The 14,524-nt window shown below is 31.0% G+C and overlaps 3 protein-coding genes across 3 annotated transcripts in view; 1 reads left to right on the top strand and 2 right to left on the bottom strand.

The window, feature by feature from the left end:
- LOC134830727 (amyloid beta A4 precursor protein-binding family B member 1-interacting protein) overlaps positions 1-14,524 on the bottom strand; it is a 161,517-nt gene that overhangs the window by 137,106 nt on the left and 9,887 nt on the right. Inside the window, exon 2 of the mRNA XM_063844298.1 lies at positions 9,956-10,008. The gene's annotated coding sequence lies outside the window, so the exon portion shown is untranslated. The remainder of the gene's footprint in view (positions 1-9,955; positions 10,009-14,524) is intronic.
- On the bottom strand, positions 1,521-2,237 carry LOC134837573 (cilia- and flagella-associated protein 299-like). Its single transcript, XM_063852956.1, has one exon. The coding sequence runs from the start codon at positions 2,235-2,237 to the stop codon at positions 1,521-1,523; it is 717 nt and encodes a 238-aa protein (XP_063709026.1).
- LOC134829800 (sialidase-like) lies at positions 10,455-12,674 on the top strand. The gene is made up of 2 exons (XM_063843064.1): positions 10,455-12,341; positions 12,417-12,674. Exons 1-2 carry the CDS (start codon positions 10,523-10,525, stop codon positions 12,590-12,592), a joined length of 1,995 nt encoding a protein of 664 aa, XP_063699134.1. The 5' UTR covers positions 10,455-10,522; the 3' UTR covers positions 12,593-12,674.

Raw genomic sequence — 14,524 nt, 5'->3', positions numbered from 1 at the left:
AAAACTCAAGTTGATAATAAAAAAAATTGAAAAAAATAAATAAATAATAAAATAAAAATAATTTTTAATTTAAATTTAATTTTTTTTTTAATATAAAATTGGAAGAAATTTTAAAATAAAAAATTACATTTTTCTGTTATCTTTTATTTTCACTAATTTTATTTTACTTTTTAATAATACAACAAAAAATATAAAATATTATTTTTTTATTTATAAAATTTTTAAAAAATTAAAAAAAATAATTCGATTTATTAAAAATATTTTTTAAATGCTTTTAATTTCATCTTAATTCTAAAATAATTAAAAATAAAAAAAATTAATAAATTTAAATAAATAATTTTATTTAATAATAAATTTTTAATTTTAATAAAAGTTTAAAAATTGTAATAATATCTCAAATAATTTTTTTCGACTTTTTATAAAATTAAAATAATTTTTTTTTATTTTTTATGAATGAAGTTTTAAATTTATAAAATTAAATTTTAATATCAATAAAAATATTTTTTAAATTAATTAATTAATTAATTTTTATTTTTTTTTTTTAATTATTAAATTGAGTAAAAGAAAAATTTTATTTTTTTAAATAATTCGTAATAAAAAAAATAGTAAAGAAAAGTTAAAAGATTTTGAGAAAAATTATTTTAAAATTAAAAACTTTAAGTGAAAAATCATGTTTTTCAATTTTTTTCTGTGTTATTTATAAAAAAAAGTCAAATGACTGATTGACACCCCTCCGCAACTTCACATCTACTCCGAATGGCAATATATTCTACAACTACAAAATAAAAAGACATTACACCAGATAAAGATAATCGAAATATGAGACGGTGCCAAAGTCGCACAGACAAAAGCGAGAAAGAAAAACTTTATTATGCAAGACAACTTGACACATTACGCTTGTTTTCTTCTGTTCTTTTATTTTATTTATTTTTTTTTTGTTTTCTCTCCGATATGTTTTCTTTTCTATTCGGCTCTTTTTTCATGCATTTATTTATTTGAAACAGTCACATGAATTTCTGATGACTTTTCTACCCAACGAACGAACGGCGATGCGTATTCATACATAATAGATGATGATGTTACTTGCATCTCTCTGTCGCTCCGTTAATGCGTAAGTAGCAAAAAAACGATGAATTTACCAGTTGAATGCCTTTTCAACGTTTTTTCATTTCATTAGTACGAGTCTTGTGTATGATTGTTATTTTTATATTAAAATAATAATAATAACGACAAAAATAGCAAAATGTACATGCATCGGAACGGAATAACATTGAACATGTTTCTGGTGTGGATGACGCAGAATGAATGAGAAAAACATGACACGTAATGGGAAACCGGTGTGTGTTATGATTTTTTTTTTTTTTTCAAAAAGTGTTAACACACTTGCAGACCGAAAAATTTCATTTTATTCGGAAAATGTGAATTTTTCACACAGCAGAGTTGAATTTTGTCACGTTTCGTGTTGGATGTGCGATAAAACTCCATTATAAAACTATTTTGTGCACCAACTTTGTGTCTCTTCATACCATTTTCCGAAGTACGTGATCATACAGGACGCAGTGATTATAACGTGGCGAATCCAGAATGACAGTTCTTGTTGTGTTGACGCCCGGTGTTTCCAAAGCTGGATCCGGGCAAATAACCTTTCGATCATGACGATTCAGAAAAATCAAGCCTTGCATCGGATCACTGATGACTTTGTAATTTTCCGTGTCATTCAGCAATGAAACGCCCGTTTTCCAGTTGTAGTACCCGAGATCTTTCTTCGACGGCCATAGATGGCGCTTTCCCTTGAAAACGGCACCCCAATCAACGGCATCTTCATGACGACTTCGAGACATTCGCAAACTCCACTCGAAATCGATGTAACCCGAAATTTCAACGCCGCGTTTTGTGACGTGACGCAAGAAAATTATCGTTGAAAGCATTCCGACGCGATTTGAACGTTCGCGATCAGCGAGTTCTTTTAAGAGTGGGTCTCGTAAGTCAGCGCCATCACTGAAAAGTTCATGTCCTTTTCGTGTTGGATTCAAAAGTTCGGTGGCAAAAGCTTTTCTTTGTTCGAAATCGTCTTTTGTGAGCATTTCGGTTGTGGCGTTGTAACCGAGTTCGGCAACGAGACGTGCATATTTTGAAGAGCGCAAGTTACGGAGATCGTCGTTCGTGACATACGAGTCAAGGTAATCGTCGTAAGTGTTGAACTGGATGAGATGGAAATCCGTGAAAGTTGAGTTCATTGCGAAATTAAAAAAAAATAAATATAAAAAAAATTGAAGCTGTCGTGGAACGAATAACTTGATCGCATTTTTATGATTTTATTTTTTTTTTTTTTTTATTAATAATTTTTTAATTTTTTTTTTCAGTTAAGATTTCATTATAATTTTTAGAAAAAAGATGTTTTAAGTCTTTTGAAGCTATTTTTACATTTTTTTAAATTATTTTAATTTATTTATAATTTATTTAATTAATTTATTTATTTATTTTAATTTTTTATTAATTTAATTATTAACATTACCTCAAATATTTTGACTTTTAAAATTTTTAACGAATTTTAATTTGCCTTTATTTTTTATTTAATTTTAATTTTTTTTTCTTGTACTTGACTGAACATTCAAACGAATTAACCATAAATTGACCAATTTTATTTATTTTGCTAAAAATTAATTACTTAAAAATTTTTTCTAAAATTTTTAAAATTCTAAAAAATCTTTTTTTCATTTAAAATTAAATAAATTTAAAAAAAATAATTTATAAAGTTTATTTAAATTAAATTTTATTTTATTTAAAATTAAATTTCTGGATTTAGATAAAAATTAATTATTAATTTGTAAAAAAAAATATTTTTGAAATTTTTTAATTTTAATCCGTTTTAGGCCGCTTCAAATGAAAATCAAAAATAAAGTCCGATGCCCCATTTTAAAAGTCGAAAATCCAATGGGGCAAAAAAAAGTTAAAAATTTCATCAAAAATTACCGATTTTTGGTGTATTTTCCAAATTTTTCAAGATGTTTTTAGAAATTTTTTTTTTTAAAGTTTTAAATTTTTAATAATTTTTGTTTAAAAAATCGTAATTTAACATAAATTTTCTTATTTAAATTGTTTTTTACAAAATTAGTGAATTTATTTTTCAAATTTTTTTGAATTTTTTTTATGAATTTTTTCTCTTTAATTTTTAATACATAATATTCTGAAATCTATTTTAAATTAGCAAATCTCTAAAAAGATAATTTAAAAAAATAAATAAAAAATATTTAACACTCAAAAATAGTTAAAATTTTTTTCATTTTGTATGAAAATAGAATTTCAATTTTTTACCTACTTAATTTATCATTTTTTTTTTTAATTTATTTTTTTATCATGAACAGACAGACGCATTTTTTTTTTTTTTTTTTTTTTTGAAATGTGTCGATGAAATTTTTTGACATTTATTTCAAAGACAAAATTTATTTCGTAATAGTTTCATTGATTCTCTTTGTTGTTTGTTGCGTTACTTTTACGGTTCGAGGAGTAGTAATACTAACAACTTTTTTGCCAACTTTTTGAACGAACTCATTTTTCTTCGGTTCCGGAAATTGATCTAATTTATCGTTCATTTTCTCCAAAAATTTATCCATCAAGTCCATCACTTTGTTCGAAATTGCCACTAAATTCACCAACAAAACTTGCGTATTTTCTCCCATTTTTTGTGCATCTTTTTGCCCGATCACTATTTCGTCTTGATTTTCTGATTTTTTTGAAGTTGCTTCAACCGCTGCTTCCTTCTGAATTTTCTCATGAAGTGCTTTTTGAAGTTCATTCAGCAATTTTTCCTTTTGTCGATAAAATTCTTCCATTTCACGATCCTCATATCGACGTCTTTGGTAACCGTGATGAGGATTGTAGATTTTTTCTACATGAACCTCGTTATGGTGCAAAGGTGCTCGATAAGAATTTCTGTCGTTGTGTCGGTAATACGGATCTAAACCAACTGATTGATTTTCAGCTGAGTCAGAATCGACGTTAGAATATCCCGAAGGCACATATTGTTGATAGGGATATCTGGCATGTCTCGAAGTTCTTGTCGAATTCGTATTTTTATCACTTTTAGCAGTGGGTAGACCCGAAATGAAAAGCACAAAATTTAAAATAAATAAAATTTTCAGTGTAAAACTGAGGAATGGAGACATTCTGTGTCTTAATTTACCAAACAGAAAGACAAGACTGATCATTTTTCTGCCTTTTTCGAAGAAACTTCAACTGAATTGTTGACAATTTTTGACACGCATTCGCAACTTGAAGCAGTGACATGACTTTACTCGGTTTTGACGAAAATATTTACACAAAATTCATGTAAATACGTGTAAACCTTGAAACGAAACGTTTCGTAATTCGACTGAAAAATTTTATTTTGAAATAAGGAAATATTTAATTCATTAAATTTTGTATTTCAGCAAATGTGACATCGTTCCATTTGCCAGCACGTTCGGATATAAATTTCAATCTAGAAACATTTAAATTTTATTGCGGTAAAATTTCTCGCATTGGCACTTCATCAACGACGGCAGCAGAGAGACACATATGTTCGGAATTCCCTTCCTTAATTGTCTTTGTCAATAAAAGTCCTTTCATTTCCTCTTCCAGTTCATTACTTTATCGCATGCAAAATGACAAATTACTCGTCATTTATCACGAGAGGAATCCACAAAAACCGCCCATCCGCCACAAAGACAGTAATTAATAAAAACCTCAATCTTTGTAAAAATTTTTCCGATTGAGGAGAGGAAAACAATTTCTGTCTGATGCACTCTTTTTGCTGCATTTGAAAAATTATTCAGAGGGGGAGTCTCGGTGAGTCATGCAAAAAATGTGCAATTTTTACAGGAAAACATGGAAAAGAACAAAAACAAAAATGCTCCCCTCAGAATTTGAAAAAAAAAATAACAAATCCATCAGTCATTTTAGAGGTATCATTTTTATCAATTATAATCTACCCTCAGGAGTAATAAAGCATTCCCAAAGAGTGTGTTTGTCTGCTCATTTTGGTTGTTTGAATGATATGAATGATTTGAGTGGTTGTTATGTGGTTGGGTTTGAAGAGGAGTTTTGCAGAAATTAAATTTAATATGCGAATATTTTTTGTATTTTAATGAAAAATGTTTCAATTTGAGAATTTTGTTTTAGTTTAAAAATTATTTAAATATTTTTGTTGTCATTTTCAGATGACTACAAATCATATTTTAGACATTTTATTCGAAAAAATTAAATTTTTAAATAAAAAAAAAATCTTGGGATCATCGTAGGAGTCATCCATATCTATTTAACTAAAATTTTATAACAATTTTCTTTTTTTTGAAAAATTAAAAATAAATTCAAGCCTAATTAATAATTAATTTTAAATTTTATTATAATTTTTTTCGAAGGAATTACAAAATTGTTTTTAAGATTTGAAAAATATAAAAAAAATCTAAAATTAAAATTTTAATTCCATTTTAATGTTATTAAATTTTTAAAAATCTTAAAAAAATTTTGTAAATCGAAAAAAAAATTTAAATAAAATTTAGATATTAATTTTGCTTGAATTTATTTTTAATATTTTTCAAAAAAAAATAATTATTAATTTTTTTCAAAAATTAAAAATTAAATTTTAATTTTTTCAAGTTTTATAAAAATATTTTAAGTGTCGAAAAAAATTTTAATTTTTTTCAAAATGGGGGGGGGGCAAAATAAAAAAAAAGTTTTGAAAAATTTATAATAAAAATTTTAAAAATTTTAATAATATCGAAATTTAAAATTATAACGTAAAATTTAAATTAATATGAAAATTTTGAAATCTTAAAAACAATTTTGGTATTCCTTCGTAAAAATAAAAAAATATATATAAATAAAATTTAATTAATTATTATGCTTGAATTAATTTAAAATTTTTTTAAAAAAATTTCATTTCAAATTTCAAATTTTGGTCCATTTTTTTAAAAAAATTGATTTTTTAAATTTAATTAATTTTTCAAAAATAATTTTTAATTTTTTTTTGATTTTCGGCTTTTGAAATGGGGCAGGGGACAAAAACATATAAAAAAATTTAATTAAAATAAAAAAAAAAAAAATTTAAAAAAAAATATTTTTTATTGAATATATTTTTTTATAAATTCTAAAATTAATAAAAATAAATATTAATTAATTATTTTGTTAATTTTATTATTTATTTAATTAATTTATTTTTTTATTTTTTTTTTTAATTAAAATTATTATTTAAAATTATTTTTAAAAAATATTCTTGAAAAATCATAAAATTTTCTCATAAAATCGCATTTAAAAATACATCAAAAATTATTTTCAACGCCAAATAAAAGCTTTTTTGCACCTACATTAAGATCGTAATTAGTTGTTTTTCTTCTTTCAACCATATTCTCTTCCAACTACGAAAAAAATCTTCTATAAACTGACTGTAACCATATTCCTCTTCCGATAACGCCATAATTTAACACTCCTTTTGTCAACCGAAAAAGACATTAAAACACTCGAATTACTTTTGCACGCCAGTAATTTGCCACTTTTGCAGGAAAAAAACGCTAGACCGAAAAAAAATCATTGCTTCCACGAAAAACATCTCAAAAGTGGTCATAAGAGAACTCTGAAGAACTCCGCAACGCAAAACACTACTTCTCGTCGTTATTATTGTTATGTTTTTATTACTAGTCCTTAAAAATGCCGAGTAATGATACTTCTAATGTACTTAAGTGTCGTTCTTGTATTACTCCCATACATTCACGTAAGTACTGGCGAAGAAAAAAAAATGCCATAATAGGTTGTAATAAATTATTAAAACTGGATTGGATGCGTTTTTTTTTGTTTCTTGTATTCTGAGGGAAGGTAATAAAATAAAAGTTATAATAAATAAAAATTAAAGAAACATTTTTTTTTGTTTTTGGGAAAAAAGTCAAGATTTTTTTGTGTAACTTTTTTTATTGACAACGACAGTTTTTGCCATTTATTTTATTTTATTTATTGGAAAGTTTCTTGCACATAAAATCAATGCATCGGAAAAAAAGTTAAGCCCATAACAAAAGTCTATCATCATTCAGTTGTAATGTGCAGAACATTACATGACTTCAAACAACAAAACTCTTGTATGTAGTCACAAAATGCATCCTTGGGATACAAATTTAAATTCAATTTTTAAGTTTTGTTACATTGCATTGTTGTTGCCTACTCACGATCAGTTGCGTATGTATCCTGAGGCATTTAAGGTTTTTGAGCCCGTATTTCTTCAAAAATGTCTCTTGAGGTATGAAATCTACTCTATAGACTAAAAATGGATGAGATTAATCTTTTAAGCGATCAAATTGACCCTTTAGAGGTCAAATTGACCCTTTAGAGGTCAAATAGACCCTTTAGAGGTCAAATTGATCCCTTAAGTGAATTTTCTGATCCCTCAAGGAACTGATTTTATTCATTAAGGAATCAATCTAAGCTCCTAAGAGATCAATTTAAATCCCTTTTGAATTAGTAATCTTCAGACCCAAAAAAATTAATACCTTCAAGAGGTTCATTTCATTTTTCAAGAGGTCAATTTGGTCCCTTTTTGAGTATATACCTCTTAAAGGAACCAAATTGACCTCTTTAAGAGATGAAATGAACCTCTTGGAGAGATTAATTTTTTGGGTCTGTCGATCTTCAAAAGGGGTTAAGCTGATCTCTTTGGAGGTTAGATTGATTCCTTAAATGATCAAATTTATTCCTCAAGCTTCAAGGATCATCAAATTTGTATTTAAGGAATCAATTTGACTCCTAAAAGGTCACACTGAACCCTTGAAAGAGTTCAAACAACCTCAAAAAAAATTTTTAATCCAAACCAAACACAATTCAATTCATTGAAGAGCCTGAAACCCATAAATCTAAGTCCGCCACTGCTCAGAACAAACATCGAGTGCCATTCAACGCAATTCACGGAGGACGACGATACGCTACTTGACGATGCAGTTACGAATGAACACAAGAAGAGACGAGCGAAAGAGCCATAGATGGAAAACATGTTTGCCAAACACAAAATGATAAATAGAAGAAGAATCGACAATTGGGAATTCTACCTTATTTGGAAGAAAGTTGAGAAATGGAATGCATTTGTATTGCCACATTCTGTGTGTGATACAATTTTTTTTTCGTTGCCGAAGACTTCGATTTTTATTTAGTTGAAAAGACGAGAATTTTATTATTATCAGGAAAGGAATTTCTTTTGTTGTTATTATTATGCAGCTTCTTGCTTGCAACTTTTTTTTTTTTGTGAGAACATTACTTTTCGGATCGAAAGTTTCGATGGGAAAAGTTCATCGTTCGTGACATTCATTTTTGCAGCAATTTGCTTGAACAAATAAAAAAGGCCACCGAAACGCGACAAAAATAGGAAAAAAGAAATTCGAATTCCAGAAAAAAACTTCATAAATAACCCGAAAAAAGTCAAAGCCGAGTGAATTATGTTGCGCTGTGCGCCGCTCTCATGATTAATGGCAATAAAGACGCTGAATTTATGTTACCAAGTGTCGTAAAGTGTCGCACAATGCAATTATTATCGCGTCTATGGAAGAGATACAAATCAAGCTGAACTGTCGCGTAGGATGAAATAATGAATTTTATTCGTTTCTGCAGTTATTATGTGACAAAATATAAATTAAAATGCATGGAAACAATGACTTAATTCTCCATTTACTTAAAAATTGTACACAAGACGACGAAAAAATAAAATAAAAAAAAATTAATTGAATTTAAATTAATAAAGTCGTTCATAAATCACTTTGAATGCTCGACTTGGAATGGAGTGTGGGTCTAAATAAAAGTAATATTGACACAAATATTATGAATGCATGTCACTTGCTTGACTGACAATCACTTTCGATTGAACGGGAATTGAATTGCACCGAGAAGTTGACATTAAGCTGATTATTATTGATTAGCGTTCATGTAACGTCTCAGTGAGTTTCTCGGATCGTCTGGAACGAAGTCTGCAGTCGAAAGTGTTAATGACTTGCATTCAGTCAAGGTTATGAAGACACTGATTTTATACAAAAAAAAAGTCAAATTAAAGATAAAACAAAAGTATCTTTATGACTTTTTTTATCACAAAAATTGCGCATGACTTTTTTCAAAATCTTTTTTTAATTTCGCTAGTGATTCATAGACCTGTGAAGATGAAAGACGTAACTGAGCTTGTTGTTTCAACTTCATCTATTGTTCTAGCTAGCATTGGCTGTTCATTAAGAAATGGTACAAAAAGTACTGGAAACCAAGCTAAAGTCAAAATTTCCGATGGATCAAAGCCAAAAACTCAACAGTCAAAGTTGTAACAGCTTCGTTATTTACAAGGGAAATATCTAATTAATGAAATTTTAAATAAACAAATTTCCAATGAAAATACTAATTTTTACTTCTGATGAAAAACAGAAAAATTCTTGTGGTTGTTTGATGATTGTGTTCTTGGAAATTTCCAAAAATATCATTTTTGTGTTAAAAACATCTTTTTTAATAAATTTAGATGTGAAAAAGCTGTTTTAAATCCAAACCCTTTTATAAAGAAAAAAAAGGCTTCAGATTTAAAACAGCTTTTTTACATCTAAATTAATTAAAAAAGATGTTTTTTACACATAAATATTTTTTTGGAAATATTTAAGAACACAAAAATTATGACGAAGAGGTCAAAATAACTCCCAGAAACAATTTCACCACTTTAATGCACTAACCGATATGTGAAACAGTGAATGACTTACTCAAAGCCAAGGCCATAAACCGCCAACGAAGAAACACGTCACTATTTGTCTTCATTTGGCTTGTGTTTAAACAAGAAGACGAACAAAAAAGTGTTGGAATGACAATGAACGGCGACTAGACGACTAGTTTTTAGTTACAATGATGCACTTTTTTTCGTTATCTTTATGATTTTTTTTTATCTAGAGTAATCCTAATCAAAAGCTATACGTGGACTTACCTTTGTTGAAGTTGTGATGTTTGATTTATGATTCACAAGAAACGCGAAAATTCCTGAAATGAAAGATAGAAACAGAAATTAGATGATTTTTTTTCAAAAAGCCACGTAGTTCCTAAGTATTTTTGGAACGGAAAAGAGGAAAATTTGGTCCAAGTTATCTTTATTGCCCTGTTTACGACAGAGATGAATACAGATGTTGTCAACTTGTTATTATTGACTGATACAGAATGCAGCATTCGTCAAAACAACGTAAGCTCTTTCAGCTGATTCTTTCTCGTATGATGTCCTAAAATGTACTGCAATATGTGAATCATCTCACATTTTTTCAAGTTTGATAAGCAACTGGTTTAGCTTAGATGAATAAGTGAAAAAACACGTAAGATAAATAAGATCAAGTTGACAAACAATCTTATCGTATTGACGCACCAAATTTTTCGCTAGCACGAGGGCTCTCTATAAATTTGGCATGTTTCAAGGAGAAAAACATCAGTCTCACTTTAAACTTTGATAACGAAAGAACTAAGTATAATATTCGGGAGTTATCAAAAACGAAATACTGAAACGAAAATGAAAATCTTAATTATTCTCGCAGTTGTGACTGCAGTAATTGCTCACAGCAACAACGACGATCGTCACGGAAACAAGGAATTGGTTGAAAAAGTTAACAAAGATGTCACCAAATCCGTGGAAAAACGATTGAAAGAATTGAACTTGGACGATGAATGGGATGACGAAGTTGAAGAGGTTTTGGATGATCTCAAGAGTGGATTAAAAGATTGTGCGAAATTAGTGTCGAAGCGACGACCATTTTGGTTGTACAGAAAGTGTGTTGGTGTAACAAAAGGAAAGGCTTACGATAAAGTTGAAAAATTAGAAAAGAAAGCCAATGAAAAGAAAGAAAAAGAAGCCAACAAACAAAAAGAATCGAATGAATCTAATTCTTCGACAAGTAACAATAGTGATGAACAATCGCAATCTGGAAACAAACCATCAGGAAAGCCAGAGGGAAACAAACCATCAAAGCCAGGAAACCCTGAAGGATCTCAACCTGGTCAAGGTAATCCATCGAAACCAGGAGAAACAAATCCAGGACAAGTTGATCCATCAAGACCTGGACAAGGAAATCCTTCTCAACCAGGACAAGAGAATCCAGAGAAACCAGGACAAGTAGATCCATCAGCTCCTGTTGATCCATCAGCTCCTGTTGATCCCTCAGCTCCAGTTGATCCATCAGCTCCTGTTGACCCATCAGCTCCAGTTGATCCATCAGCTCCTGTTGATCCATCAGCTCCTGTTGATCCATCAGCTCCTGTTGATCCATCAGCTCCTGTTGATCCATCAGCTCCTGTTGATCCATCAGCGCCTGTAGATCCATCAGCTCCTGTTGATCCATCAGCGCCTGTAGATCCATCAGCTCCAGTTGATCCATCAGCTCCTGTTGATCCATCAGCTCCTGTTGATCCATCTGCGCCTGTCGACCCATCAGCTCCAGTTGATCCCTCAGCTCCTGTTGATCCATCAGCTCCTGTTGATCCATCAGCTCCTGTTGATCCATCAGCTCCTGTTGATCCATCAGCTCCAGTTGATCCCTCAGCGCCTGTAGATCCATCAGCTCCAGTTGACCCATCAGCTCCAGTTGATCCATCAGCGCCTGTCGATCCATCAGCTCCTGTTGATCCATCAGCTCCAGTTGATCCATCAGCTCCTGTTGATCCATCAGCTCCTGTCGACCCATCAGCTCCTGTTGATCCCTCAGCTCCAGTTGATCCGTCAGCGCCTGTAGATCCATCAGCTCCAGTTGATCCATCAGCTCCAGTTGATCCATCAGCTCCAGTTGATCCATCAGCTCCTGTTGATCCATCAGCTCCAGTTGATCCATCAGCTCCTGTCGATCCATCAGCTCCAGTTGATCCATCAGCTCCAGTTGATCCCTCAGCGCCTGTCGATCCCTCAGCGCCTGTAGATCCATCAGCTCCTGTTGATCCATCAGCTCCAGTTGATCCATCAGCTCCAGTTGATCCATCAGCTCCTGTTGATCCATCAGCGCCTGTAGATCCATCAGCTCCTGTAGATCCATCAGCTCCAGTTGATCCATCAGCTCCTGTTGATCCATCAGCTCCAGTTGATCCATCAGCGCCTGTCGATCCATCAGCTCCAGTTGATCCATCAGCTCCAGTTGATCCATCTGCTCCATCAGCGCCTGTCGACCCATCTGCTCCAGTTGATCCATCAGCTCCTGTTGATCCATCAGCTCCTGTTGATCCATCAGCTCCTGTTGATCCATCAGCTCCTGTTGATCCCTCAGCTCCTGTTGATCCTTCTCAACCCGAACAAGGACTTCCAACTGAACAACCAGCCGAATCAAACCCAGAAGGTGCTGCTCCAGGTAAATATCTATATCTCAACATCCACGACGATGTTCTTCATATTCATCCAATTCCCGTTCTAATCTTTCTTCAAGGTGGAAACACATCTCAACCAGAAGAGCAAGTTCCCACTGATGCTCCCGTCAACAACCAAACTTCCGACGGAAATGACACTCAAGCTGAAGCAGGAAACGCAGATCCAAACGATGAGACTGCCACCGACGAAAATGTCACAGAATCTTGGACCGAAGAATCTCTGACTTATGTATAAATTTAAAACTTTTTATACTTTTGGTGATGGTGGAAAAAAATAAAAAACGATCTTACGAATACACTCGAGTTTTGATGACATAACCTCATAAACATAAAAAAACGCAAAAAAAAATAATTGCCTGTAGCAAAAAAGTCATCAAAAGCAGAACATGTACTCACTAACTAACTAGTCTCTTGCAACCTGTTCACAAAATTTTGTTGTTTGTCCCATATGTATGCTTTATTTCCATATATCGCCCCAAAGCATGAATGAAAACAAATTATGAATAGCTCTTTTTTTCTGAATATTTTTGTCATGTACCGGTAAATGCACACAAACATACATTTTTTTTATCGCATATTCAGTTAAGAGTCGTTTGAAGCGGAAAAACGTTTTTGATTATATTTGTGCGCATTTTTGCAACATATGAGCAGAATTTTAATTGACTAATGGATTTTTCGGGCGATGAGTGAGTCGCTTTGTTTGATTTGTGGTTATAGCGGAGTGAATTGATAGGCAAATACTGAGGGTGAATGTACTTTTAACGCTAATTTTTGAAGACAGAAATTTTAAAGTTGGATACTTTTATTCAAATTAAGCTTGTCTTACACATTTAAGATAAGATTAGATAATGTTATTGACTTTTATCATGGTCAGTTTTTACAGCCTGTAATCCCACAAGACTTAACCCACTTATTTTGCCAATCAAACAGATAGCAGACTATAGATCAGGTCAAACCAGAAACATTCAAAAACAATATTTTTTTAACACCTACTCTAGCCTTAACTGCACTTGCAATCTACAGTATGTTCCAATATTTATCGTTCCTTCACCCGTTCCTCCTACCTCCATTCGACACACTCAAACATCAATATCTTGTTTAATGTCAGAAATGAAAAAAATGTTATCTCTTACTGCACACTCCGGATTTCCAACATGAATCGAACAAAATAGCAAACTTGTTAAGGATTTGTCTTTAATGTCTTTACATGAATCGATATCATGTAAGAATAAAGAGTAAAATAGTAATGAAGACATATTTTGTACGTTTGTTTGTTCAGATAAATTGCACAAATATTCAGTAAATTATAGTTATCTGTAACCTTAGGGGACTTTTGGGGACACCGCCAGTATTTGTCTACTTTATACTCTACATTTGAAAGAAAGAAAAAAATCTTCAAAAGATATAAAAATCCGGGGGTGTGGATTGGATTTCTATCTGACCCAGATTTCAACCTTGCCAATGTAATTTCCGTAAGCCGCTCATCAGCTTTTTCCTCACGTATTTACAATTTTTGAATATTCGACCTTCATTATCCATCGCAAACACTTTAATCTTCCCCATATTCCAATAATTTGTCAGATTATTATTATTGCCGGACCAATTTTCGAACACAAAATGACATTATGATCATTATCTTTATTTTATTATGAGCTATCTTCATGGACTTTATCGTATACATTTTGTCAAAAAATATGAAATTCATATCGTACGACATGCAAATGAAACGGAATAAAAACAAACAACAAAACACAAATTCGTTTTTATTGATATTGCTTTTTTCTGCATTTTGAGTATAATGTGAAAACTCAATGTTTCGCAACTTAAATCAAAATGAAGATAAAATGTTTCAGTTTTGAATAAATGTAATAATAGGAAGTTGTCAGTGCGTCTGACTTCTAAAGGGCGTCTGTTGAAGAAGTTTATCCCTTCATGAAAAATACTGTGGCGTGAGAAATTCGTTCGAGACATTGGTATTTGAAATCCGGATCTTCTTCTTATGTCGAAATCATGTCAATCCCAAACGAGAGGAATTTTAAGATTCATCCTCAATAGTCCCTTTGTCATATTGTATGTTGTCATTGCTTGTTCGTATTTGATCGTGTCATTCACCTTAAGGATATGAGACTTCTTATATAAGACTTAGGTCCTATAAGTCATAAAATTG

The sequence above is a fragment of the Culicoides brevitarsis genome, chromosome 1 (assembly GCF_036172545.1).
Source record: "Culicoides brevitarsis isolate CSIRO-B50_1 chromosome 1, AGI_CSIRO_Cbre_v1, whole genome shotgun sequence".
NCBI lineage: Eukaryota > Metazoa > Arthropoda > Insecta > Diptera > Ceratopogonidae > Culicoides > Culicoides brevitarsis.
This window is presented reverse-complemented; position numbering and strand designations above follow the sequence as displayed.